The sequence below is a fragment of the Diospyros lotus genome, chromosome 5, assembly GCF_014633365.1.
Source record: "Diospyros lotus cultivar Yz01 chromosome 5, ASM1463336v1, whole genome shotgun sequence".
NCBI lineage: Eukaryota > Viridiplantae > Streptophyta > Magnoliopsida > Ericales > Ebenaceae > Diospyros > Diospyros lotus.
In genome coordinates this window covers 14,373,688-14,386,442 of record NC_068342.1, presented here as the reverse complement: position 1 = coordinate 14,386,442, position 12,755 = coordinate 14,373,688, and the positions used below count along the sequence as shown (strand labels likewise).

The following is a 12,755-nucleotide window of genomic DNA, read 5'->3' as shown; positions in this document are numbered from 1 at the left end:
TCAAGGGTAAGTATAAAAACATAAGCGACAAGACCCGTGTTTGATCCTTGACTGTGGGAACTCCCTGATATACCTCTTCTACCATTCCCTTGGGATTGGGTTGTATAGGGTGTTCGTGAGGGACGTCATCCCAAGGGTAAGTATAAAAACATGTATTGTCTGACCCTAGTACCAACAACTTTGCTCCATTTTCACATAATTGAAACCTGGGTTTTCCAGTGTCTGCCAAAGACACTGTCAGAGGCGTTCGAGCATAATGAAATGAAGCAACCAAACTAGCTATCAGAAGGATTTAATACCACTGGATCTCCACATCAACAGCATTGGATCTAGATAGCATGTTGATTTCTATAAGCTAATGACGTGTGTATGAAGTTGGAACAACTTCAGTGTCAGGTCATTCAGTTTGCTTTGCACTCTGACCTTCATGCCTAAATGATATAAAATGTGCATTAAGCTGCAGATCAGAGCAAACTTGTGATCCAAAACCATGAGTATAAATAAAATGCAATCAAACTGACCAGTCGTCGTCTTGTGTGCCTGATAGAAGAGTGTTAGTAGCGACTACAGTGACCATGTTGGAGTTAAACTTGCACGGAAGCCGGGAATTGCAGATGAATCTGAAAGAAGTAGAAGGGTTTTGAGTGGAAGACTCAAGCAAGGAAGATGGGGAAAAAATTAGATTTTTTTTTTCGGAAGATGAAATCGAGAAGACCCCTTTGGAATTTCAAAGCAATCTGTTGTGTTCTCTCCACAATATACTCACACACAAGGAAGAGTGAAATTGAGAGAAGGGAGTAACAACATACTCCAACAGATCATCCCAAAGAGGTTGGATGTTGGTTTAACAGTTGGCAAGGCAACAAAAGGAATAAACACCTGACATATCTCCACAATTAGCAATAACAATGTCGAATTACATCAATTGTCTTGGACCAGAAGTAACAATCGATATCCATGTACTAAGAATCACGGTTAGAGATCATAATTTCTTTTTCTTTTTCCTGTTCAAAATACAAAAAGGGGCATTTAGAACTTAAAAGGACTTCAAATGGATGCAAGGGAGACAGACCTGTGGTAGAGGAATCAACCCATATTCAGTCATCCATGATCTGAGACAGTAAAGGCTTATTGGAGAAGAAGGCTTCAAAATTCCCGCATATAAGCTCAAAACATTCCCTGAAGGATTCCTCAGTGTGCATAGCTCCATGCGGCGACAGCACAACGTTATCCAGCGCAAAGAGCTCGCTAGGAACCTCAGGCTCCTTCTCAAACACATCCAGGCCAGCGCCCGCTATTTCTCCTTGGACTAAACACCGCACCAATTCCTTCTCATCCACAACAGCTCCACGTGCGATGTTTACAACCACTCCCTTCTTTCCCAGCGCCGACAGGGCTTCCTTGCTAATCATACGACGAGTCTGGTCTGTGAGTGCACAACAGACCACGAGGATCTCACACTCTGCTGCTAGTTCACAAACATTAGAATAGAAGGGGAAAGGAAGCGATTGCTTCTTCTTCCTTGAACAGTAAGAGATTGTGCAGCCAAAAGCCTGGAGTCTCCTTGCAACTTCTAAGCCGATGCGTCCTAGCCCAACAATCCCAACATGCTTTCCGCTCAACTGAAACCATTCAGCAACATCAACCACAAAACAAACAAACTTCTACCACCTCTACTTAACAACTCCATGGTTAATGATCATTTCAATTTTCAATGTCACTGTCAGCTCATCCTGTATTTTGCAATGCTTTCATAGCAATAACAAGCTTTGTTATTTGGCACAAATTGTGTTGTTTATGTATTTTTCTTGTAAAGTTTGAAGAAAGTATTCAAATTTGCCCCCCTTGAATACTGTACATGTGCTTCATTTTGAGGGGGAAAAAAACCATGAAAAATTCTGATGTTAATAAAAAGAGAAAAATGATCGATTAGCCTACTACATTAACATCGTATTTTAAAATGCTTGTTGTTGTGAAAGAATGCCTCGGCAGCTGATAAGCTGCTGAAACAGGTTCAAATAGATAGCTTTCAAAGCTATCTCTTAGCTGGTTTGTTAGAGAAAATTTAGCAGATAAGGATTAATTTAAAACTCCTAAAGTTTAGCCTATGTTTTTGAATTATTTGATTAGTCTTAGCTGCAGTTTGTTTTGATAATTTTCTCCTATAGTTGAGGAAGTATTTGAATAGATTGTTAGATAAGGATGACTTGTGTATTTAAACAATCTTTTGAACTCAATAAGTGAGGAAATCTTCTTCCGTTCCATGCTTTTAAGTTTTAGCTAAAATTCCTCTATCTTTTCCTTCTTCTTTGCTATCTGTTCTTAGCTCAATTATTTACAAAACCAACAAATTGGTATCAGAGCTAATATTCTTGAGGAGCCTGTGAGATTGAAAGAGAGTTTGATACTATCAAGCTGTTTTTCATTAGTTTTTCCTGTTCAGCCTAATCATCATGCAATCCGAAGCACCATTCACTGCTATAGCACCGCCGGTGTTTCAAGGAACAAACTATCAGATTTGGGCTGTTAGGATGGAGGCTTTTCTAGATGCAAATGATCTCTGGGAGGTGGTTGAGGAAGATTACGAAGTTCCTCCATTACCGGACAATCCTACAGTTGCACAACTTAGGAATCACAAGGAGAAAAAGCAGAGGAAATCAAAGGCAAAGTCATGCCTATTCTCTGTTGTTTCCCCAGCAGTCTTCACAAGAATCATGACTCTGAAGACAGCAAAAGAAATCTGGGATTTTCTCAAGAAGGAGTATGAAGGAGATGAGAAGATCAAAGGGATGCAGATGCTGAATTTAATCAGAGACTTTGAGCTGCAACGAATGAAGGAATCAGAGGCCATTCAAGAGTATTCTGATAGACTTCTAGAGATTGCAAACAAAGTGAGATTACTGGGAGGAGAATTTGCAGACACAAGGCTTGTCCAAAAGTTGCTGGTTTCAGTCCCTGAAAGGTTTGAGACAACAATTTCAGCCTTAGAAAATACAAAGGATCTATCAAAGTTAACCTTAGTAGAACTCTTGAGTGCTTTTCAAGCACAAGAGCAAAGAAGATCTATGAGGCAGGAAGGAACTATAGAGGGAGCATTGTATGTAAAGTCTCAACAAAAGCAAAGTGACAAAGGAAAGAAGCACTGGAAGAAAGAAGTTGATGCAGATAATGGGAAAGCAAGTAGCAGTGGGAAGAAAGAGTATCCTCCATGCCAACACTGTGGAAAGAAGGGTCATCCGCCATATAGATGTTGGAAACGGCCGGATGTGCAGTGCCACAAGTGTAAACAATTGGGGCATATTGCAAAGTTTTGCAAGAATAAGTCTCAACAAGTTGTAGAAGCAAAGGTAGCAGACCAACAACAAGAGGAGCAGCTATTTGTTGCAGCAGGTTTTGCAACAAAAAGTTCGGATGAAAGTTGGTTGGTTGATAGTGCTTGTTCAAATCATATGACAAGCAACCGTGAGTTGTTCAAAGTGCTTGACAAATCTGAGTCTACTAAAGTCAAAATTGGGAATGGTGATTATATGGCAGTCAAGGGAGAAGGCACTATAGCCATAGACACTAGTGCAGGTACAAAAATGATCTCAAATGTTCTTTATGTACCTGATGTGAGCCATAATCTACTAAGTGTTGGTCAGCTACTTGAAAAAGGCTTTAAGGTTTTATTTGAAGACAAGATGTGCTTGATACTTGAGGCTAAGGGGCAGAAATTATTCAGAGTAAAGATGAGAGGTAAATGCTTTCCTTTAAATCCAATGAATGATGTGCAAGTGGCTCAAATAGCCACAATCAGCGCTACTGAATTGTGGCATAAAAGGTTGGGGCACTACCATCATGAAGCTGTGTTTCAAATGAGCAAAAAGAATTTAGTGCAAGGTCTGCCACTGCTAGATAAAGAGTTGACAGTTTGTAAGGCTTGCCACTATGGGAAGCAAACAAGACTTCCATTCAAGGCAGCCTCGTGAAGAGCAAAACAGAGATTGCAACTCATCCACACTGATCTTAGTGGACCAAAACCAGAGGTATCTCTAAATGGAAGCAGGTATTACATTGTTTTCATAGATGATCTAATTAGATTTAGTTGGATTTATTTTATGAAATTCAAGTCTGAGGTAGCTGGTATTTTCTGGAGATTTAAGACATGGATAGAGAATCAAAGTGGGTGTAAAATTCAGATGCTAAGATCTGATAATGGGACTGAGTATACCTCAGACCAGTTCAATAATTTTTGTGAAGTAGCTGGCATTGAACATCAGCTCACTACACCTTATTCTCCACAACAGAATGGTGTCAGTGAGAGGAAGAATAGAACAATCATGAACATGGCTCAGTGTTTGATGCATGAGAAAGGATTACCAAAGAAATTTTGGGCTGAAGCAGCTAGCACTTCAGTGTTTTTGCTGAATAGGCTTCCTACTAAGGCTGTGCAAGGGAGAACACCTTTTGAGGCCTGGTATGGTTATAAACCTTTTTTGCAAAACCTAAAAGTGTTTGGATGTGTTTGTTTCTCTTATGTTCAACAGGTTAAGAGGGACAAGCTTGATAGGAGGGCTAAACCAGGCATTCTCATTGGGTACAGCAATGTTTCCAAAGCATATAGGGTGTACCATCCTCAAACAAACAAAATTGAGGTGACGAGAGATGTGCAATTTAAAGAGCATCAACACTGGAACTGGAATGAAGAAGAAGGAAAGAATTTTACAGCACCTCTATCAAGTGAACAACCATCAATGGAAGATGAAAACATTGATGATTTTCCTGTTAAAGGTACAAGAATGCTGTCAGATATTTATAACCGTTGCAATTTAACCTTGTTAGAGCCTGAAAGCTTTCATGAAGCCAAGAAAGATTCTCACTGGATGATTGCAATGGAGGAGGAGCTTAGCATGATTGAGAAAAACAACACTTGGGAGTTAGTTGACAGACCAAATGATAGGAAGATTATTGGAGTTAGATGGGTGTTTAGAACAAAGTTGAATCCTGATGGCTCAATCAACAAGCACAAGGCTAGATTGGTGGTGAAAGGCTATGCACAAGTGGCTGGAATGGACCACTTCGAAACTTATGCACCAGTGGCTTGTTTAGATACAATCAGGTTGGTGTTTTCCATTGCAGCTCAAAAAAAATGGAAGATATTTCAGCTTGATATCAAATCAGCCTTCTTAAATGGCTATCTAAAGGAGGAGATTTTTATTGAGCAACCAGAAGGATTTGTTGTTGAGGGACATGAGAATAAGGTGTACTTGCTTAAGAAAGCTTTATATGGATTGAAGCAGGCTCCAAGAGCCTGGAATGCAAGGATTGATGAGCATCTCCTAAGTTTGGGACTTAACAGAAGTTTGAGTGAACCTACTCTCTATACTAAGCACTCTACTACAAATTCCTTGATTGTCTCACTCTATGTAGATGATCTCCTGGTAACTGGAAGCAAACTCAATGAGATAGATCAGTTCAAGTTGGAGATGATGAGGGTATTTGAGATGACCGATTTAGGAGAGATGTCTTATTTCCTTGGCATGGAAATCCAGCAATTCCAGCATGGTATCTTCATTCATCAGCTGAAATATGCCAAGGAGATCCTCAAAAAATTTCAGATGGAGAACTGCAAACCTATGAGTACACCTATGGACCAAAAGGCTAGATTATGCAAAAAAGATGGAACTGAAAGAGCTGATGAAGCCGTTTACAGGAGTCTTGTGGGCTGTCTAATGTACCTTACAACTACAAGACCTAACATTCTTCAAGCTGTAAGTATGCTTTCAAGATTTCTACATTGTGCTTCTTCAGAACACTATAAGGTTGCAAAAAGAGTGTTGAGGTATATTAAAGGAACGCTTGATTATGGTGTTCTGTTTTATAAGACAGAGGAATGCAGGCTTTATGGTTTTTCTGACAGTGATTGGGGTTGATCATTGGATGATATGAAGAGTACTTCAGGCTATTGTTTTACAATTGGCTCGGGGGTACTCTCTTGGATCTCTAAAAAGAAAGAAATCGTGGCTCAATCCACGGCAGAAGCAGAGTTCATTGCTGCTACAGCAGCAGTGAATCAAGCATTGTGGCTAAAGAAATTGCTAACTGATTTAAACCTGGAGCAAGAAGGAAGTATAAATCTATTTGTGGACAATCAAGTAGCCATAGCTATCTCGAATAACCCGGTATTTCACAACAAAACTAAGCACTTCAACATTAAATTATTTTTTCTCAGAGAAGTGCAGCAGAAAGGTGAAGTCAAGCTATTATATTGCAAAACAGAGGATCAGCTGGCTGATTTATTCACTAAGGCTCTACCTAAGGCTAAGTTTGAACAGCTAAGATCAAGATTGGGAGTGTGTTTAGCAACCGATGCAAGGAGGAGTGTTGTGAAAGAATGCCTCGGCAGCTGATAAGCTGCTGAAACAGGTTCAAATAGATAGCTTTCAAAGCTATCTCTTAGCTGGTTTGTTAGAGAAAATTTAGCAGATAAGGATTAATTTAAAACTCCTGAAGTTTAGCCTATGTTTTTGAATTATTTGATTAGTCTTAGCTGCAGTTTGTTTTGATAATTATCTCCTATAGTTGAGGAAGTATTTGAATAGATTGTTAGATAAGGATGACTTGTGTATTTAAACAATCTTTTGAACTCAATAAGTGAGGAAATCTTCTTCCGTTCCATGCTTTTAAGTTTCAGCTGAAATTCCTCTATCTTTTCCTTCTTCTTTGCTATCTATTCTTAGCTCAATTATTTACAAAACCAACACTTGTGATCACAAAAAAGGACACGAGGTTTGTTCTGCAATTTTAGAAGTTTTCAGGAACAAAAAGATACATATGAGACAAGACAAACTTCGAAAAGACAATTTAAATAGTCGCTTAGGATATAAGTTTTGTTTGTCAATGGTAGGTATGCCAAGATTACTATCCAAATAAAGAAAAATGGGAAATTGGGGGGGGGGGGGGAGGGATTCTTTTCTTTTTTTTTCTTTTTCATGAAGATTTAGTGCTAATTATGTAAACGATAATACTACTCATTACTTAAATTGTAATAAAAGCACCTTATTTTTAAATAAAGTGTGACCTTGATTTTTAATAGACAATATTATTATTTTTGAAAAACAACAATTGAAATTTATTTGTTTCGAAGAAGCTCAGTAGAAAGTCAGCAGGGCCAAGCAAAAGAACAAGGTCGGAAGGGTCACCCAAAGGGGGTTCCGCAAAAGAGTGGGGTGGCTTTAGAAGAAAAAGAGTTTTTGGGTGTGAGAAGTCGCAAAAAGAATCAGGGAGGAGCTATGCAGAAGGTCTTTCGGAGGAGTCTTCAAGAAAGCTTTGGGTCTTCTGACCTACAAAACAATAAACAATCATTCTGCAGAAGGATGCAGATGCAATACGAATGAGTGTTAGATGGTGTTCCCCGAATAGTGGAAGGTCTTCGGAAGAGTATGTGCCGAAGAATTGGAAAGAGGTCTTCGGATTCGCCAAAAAAATCCAAGAGACGATGGTTTAGGGGGTATTTATACCCTTCGAAGGACTAGGACACGTGGCACAACTCTTCAAGTAAGGGTGTTCGACTGTTTCTAGGTTAGGCTTTGGGAGGACCTGTCTAAGTTTTCAAACAATAGCCCCTGAAGACCCATCCAAGAGAAGGCATTCTCTCGGGGCTGGACTAAATTCTTTGGGGGAACTCCCCCGGAGGCCCTCTAGAGCAAATTTTATGAAGAGTATGTTACAACAAATATGTACTTAAATGTTATCAAAACGATGAGCTACAACAAATATACATTACCTGAAAACCATGTATATTTTGTTATCAAAAGAAAAGAAACAATATGTACATAATGATATAATATATGTGTGTGCGTGTGAGGGAAAAAAAATATTTTAAATAAAGATTCATTAAATGGTAATTGATAGTCATAATTTAATTTTTATTTTTTTAAATAAAATAAAATTTATTATAATATTAAAACTATGAGTTCAAATCTTATTAAAGGATGGTTTTTATTTTTTAAATAAAAAATATTTTAAAATTTCATTTTATTATTCCTAACACAAAAATGCCTTATATAATAATTTCATTCCACTGTTCCACAGTCAACTTTTTAAAGGAGAAATTACATCCAAGCTCCGTTTGATAGCACACTTTTTTCATAAAAAAATGTCTAATCATGTGTAATTATTATACATATTTTCTATAAAAAACAATTAAACACTTTTCACTTTTCTATAAAAAATATGTGTATGGTACAATCTTTTAAAAATTCTTTCTATGGAATTCATTTTATAAGAGGGTGGGATGATTTTTGTTTTCTAAATAATGCAATCAAACAGAGCTCTAAATCTCTTATAATTTGAGTAATTTATATAGAGACTTTTTGTACTTTAAAAATATTGATAAACTCTGTTATGGTTTAAATTTCTTTTTACATAGACAACCCCCCTTCCATTATTAATTTCATCTTAACTAAGTTAAATTATGTTATTTAAAAATTAGTTAAGTTATTATAATTAAAATAAAAATAAAAAATAAGAACCCTCACTAACCCATGTGATGTCAACGAGGATTCCGCCTAATGCTTCTACTACTACTACTTCTTCCTCATCTTGTTGCTTCTTTTTCATCATCTTTCTTCTTCCCTCGTTGCGATTCAGGAACTCGTCAGAATCACAATTCTAGGATTCTAGAACTATCGTCATTTATAAAAGAATAAAGCTATTTGTACAGAAGGGGGTGTACAGATAGCTTTACAGAATTATGAAATGACCAAATTACCCCTGATTTGTTCAACCCAACACACACTCTCTCTCTCGCGCGCTCACCTTTGCGCCTCACCATCGCCCTCGTCGCTTGTCGATCGCCGTCACCCGCTGCACCTCGGTTGGTTTGGGTGGTCGCCGGTTGCTGGAGATTGCAGCGGTGAGGAGGCAAGGCGCAGAGACGAGGCGGCGAGAGGAGCCGAAAGACAATGAGGTTGCAGCTGCGACAGGAGGTGAGGCGGTGGCGAGGTTGCAGGTAAGGGCGAGGCGGCAGCAAGGTTGCAGGCGAGGGCAAGGCGGGCGGCGAGAGAGAGAGAAGGGGGTGAACAAATCGCGATATATCGCGATTTTTTGATGTCAAAATATTGCGATATATCGCGATTTATCGTGTCTGTAAAGGGGTCATGTGAACTCCTTCTGTACGAATAACGCAATCCTAAAATGACAGTGCTTCCAAAACCCTAGATGAACGATCAATTGTGAACTGTGTGCATCTGTGCACGTGTGAGAAAGATAAGGAAAAAGATGCCACAGGAAGAATATATAAAGAAAAAGTAGTCGGTAAACCCTACATCGCTCAAAACTCTTCTTCTTCTCTCGACGGCAGATAGATTCCTGATATATATCATCCACCGCCAATCAGCCTTGGTCACAAAGGTTCAAGTAGCTAGAACAGCCATTGGCGATGATTCTAGCAATGTCATTTCATGAGGTGTTAGGCGGAGACATCGCACATAATCTCTTTAGTCTCCTCTAATAAGAAGACACCACATAACTGGTGCATTCATTAATAATTCAAAGTGTTCATCCTTTAACAGAGACGAGAGAGGAGCGTGACCTTGGAACCGAGAGGGTAATCACCGTTGAGAGGCCATAGTCGGCCACGAACGTACCGATCAGAAGCCGTGATTCTCCTCATGACATCTATCAGCAGCCCCACCGCCATGTCGGCGACGTCCGCCGAGTACACGTCCCCGGTGCCGGCGACCGCGACGCCCCGGCGCCTGCACTCCGGCAAGTCGATGTGGTCGAGCCCGGCGCTGGACGTGACGAGGCAGCGGACCGACGGCAGCAGGCTGAGGACGTCGGCGCCGACGGGACTGAGGCCCGAAGTCAGGACCGCCCGGACGGAGCCTCCGTGCGCGGCGAGGAATTGGTGGATTGGAAGCGGCGATTCCCATGGTTTGAGGGCTTGAAATTTGAGAGAGAAGTGGTTGTCAAAGAACTTCAAACAGGACGGGGGATGAAGGATTAAGACCGTGGGGAGCTGTTCGGTTGCCGGCTCCGACTGTACTTCTCCCGGATTTGCCATAGCTTTGCTTGCACCGATCAATTGATGTTAAAGGGATGACTTCTCTCTTCGGCGATGCCACCCAATACAACAAACATTCTACCATCTTATAGATCGGAAGGAAACATGTGACATTTGATCCTTGCGGTGCACAAGAAAACCGGCCTGGTAATTCTATTTGCAACCATAAAATTTGCTCTTTGTAACCATTCTAACTAAAATATTTAATTTTACTATTTGCAGCCACACTTATTCTTTTTTGCAATCATTTACATGTCAAATATACCCTCCACACACTCAACCCTCAAAAACTACACCCACACGCATCAAACCCTATTCTTCTCCTCCTCATTCTCCTTCTTCTTCTTTTTTTTTGTCTTCTGTGACAGTGCCACCGACTTAGCCTCGCCCACTTTGTTTGCCTCATCCAGCTTGTTGGAGTCCCCCAAATCACATAAATAGGTAAACATTTTGATTCATATTGTTTATTGTTCATTTTGATTCGACAGACTTGGGCGTTTGAGGGATAGGTTCCCCCGAACCTTGAGATTCGGGGGAACTCGGGAAAATTTTTCCCCTAACAATGATGTTCGGGGGAAAATTTTTCCCCAGAACATCGCTGTTCGGGAGAAATCTTTCGCCCGAACATCGCTATTCGGGAGAAATCTTTCTCCCGAACATCACTGTTCGGGGGAAAAAATTTCCCCGAACATCGTTGTTCGGGAGAAAGATTTCTCCCGAACATCGTTGTTCGGGGGAAAATTTTTCCTCCGAACAGCGATGTTCGGGCGAAAAATTTTCCCCCCCCGAAAATTTTTGTTGCCCGAACAACGGGGTTCGGGGGAGCCCCAACCCCCGAACAACGATGTTCGGGGGGGGGGTGCGAGTTCCCCCAAACCTATTGTTTGGGTAACCCCAACCCTTGAAACTTGCCTAATTAATTTTTTTAATTAATCTTGTGTTTTAGAAAAATATTAATAATTTGTGTGTTATATTGTATAGATATGGTACGCGAGAGAAGAAATGAAGAAGAACGAGCTCTTGCTTCTTCCTCTCGACAGCGTCCCACTGCATCGAGGAGAAGGAGAAGAGTAAAGGGTACTAGTGAGCCACTAGATGTATCAGAACCAGTAGATCCATCTCTTTCAGAGCCACATGCCTCACCATCTATTGCCATTGCTGTTGATGCTACTGAGGCTAGTCAGCAAAAGCAACCATCCGATCACGATGATATTTCTGTTGGACCATTACCTGGAGGCCCCGAGGATCCATCCATTCTGAAAAGCTTTAAAAATCACGTTGCGTTTGCAATATGGTCAGGAGAGGTAAGTTATATTATTTTTTTGTTACACCCATGTTATTATTATAATTGAAATAATTAAGTATTTTTTTATTTTAACAGGAAAGAGGTGTATTAAAATGTAGAAGTCATGGATTAAAAATTCCCGAATGGCCATTAAATAATCAACGTGTTCGTGATATCGTTATGGCCTCTAGTTTATCACCTTTGATAGATTGCACGTATCGTTTTATAAATCCTACGATTGTGTCAGCATTTACAGAAAGATGGCAGCCAGAGACGAATACATTTCATTTACCATTTAGAGAGCTGAGTATAACATTATATGATGTGTCATCTATTTTGAAGATTCCAGTCACTGGAAGGCCCGTATCTATCCCTTATCATTTGAGTGGTAACGAAGCTCGTGATTTATTATCTAGTTTACTTGGAATTTCAATAGATATAGCAGCCCAACAGATAGCAAAAAATAGAGGACCATTTGTAAAGTTAGATTGGTTAAGAAAAACATTCATGCATGTACCAGATTCAGTTTCCAACGAAGAAATCCAACATGTCAGTAGAGCATATCTGTTATTTTTATTAGGCTGTAGCTTATTTGTAGATAAGAGCGGTACATTAATTCCAGTGGCCTATTTGACATTGTTGGATGATTTGAGTATGATTGGTAGTTATGCATGGGGAGCTGCATGCCTAGCATATTTATATAGACAGCTTGGTATTGCGAGTAGACAAGAGGTGAAGAGTATCAGTGGATATCTTACTTTACTCGAGGTAATTATTTTAATTTCATAACTCTATGTATGTACATATATTTAACATATATTAATAATTATTTATATGAAATTTACAGGCATGGGTGTATGAACATTTTCAATTTAGTAGAAATAAATACAATTTGTTATATAGTGATGAACAACCACGTGCTCTTCGTTGGTTACCTGTTCGTGATAATGATACTTTACAATCTGTGAGGGAGCAGATTGATGATTTATCACCAGACGAGGTATTTTATTTTCGTGTTATGATTTTATAAATTAATTAATATATTCTAAAATTAATGTTTACATTAAAAAAAACACTTGTAGGTAATTTGGATGCCGTATTGGAGGGCTCATGCATATCACCCATTACCAGAGATTACATTTTTCTCGGGTTGTTTGAAATGTGGAAGTATTATCGAACCATACCATCCTGAGAGGGTATTACGACAGTTTGAGAATGTACAAACTATTCCTCCACCTCCATTATCACCTATTGAAGCTAAGCGGGGTGCAGGTACAGCATCATATCGAGTAATTTATGCATTTATTGACGATAGTTGGAATCGGTGGGATATTCATTTATTACCACCACATCGACGTGGTAGACCTTGTGAATTTCCGTGGCACTTTACATATGAATACTTACCGTGGTATGGATCTATTA

At 39.5% G+C, this 12,755-nt stretch overlaps 1 protein-coding gene across 1 annotated transcript; it reads right to left on the bottom strand.

Annotated features, from left to right (window-relative positions):
• Positions 1 to 1,090: 1,090 nt before the first annotated feature.
• On the bottom strand, positions 1,091 to 10,187 carry LOC127802442 (glyoxylate/hydroxypyruvate reductase HPR3-like). Its single transcript, XM_052338264.1, has 2 exons — positions 9,575 to 10,187; positions 1,091 to 1,622 (listed from the first exon to the last, which is right to left on the bottom strand). Exons 1-2 carry the CDS (start codon positions 10,046 to 10,048, stop codon positions 1,098 to 1,100), a joined length of 999 nt encoding a protein of 332 aa, XP_052194224.1. The 5' UTR covers positions 10,049 to 10,187; the 3' UTR covers positions 1,091 to 1,097.
• Between the last annotated feature and the right edge of the window lie 2,568 nt (positions 10,188 to 12,755).

Excerpts from the sequence above, each read along its gene's own strand:
- LOC127802442 (XM_052338264.1), bottom strand. The coding sequence starts at position 10,048 with ATGGCAAATCCGGGAGAAGTACAGTCGGAGCCGGCAACCGAACAGCTC. Across the intron at positions 1,623-9,574 it reads ATTACCCTCTCGGTTCCAAG|TTGAGCGGAAAGCATGTTGG; the intron begins GTCACGCTCCTC and ends GAATGGTTTCAG.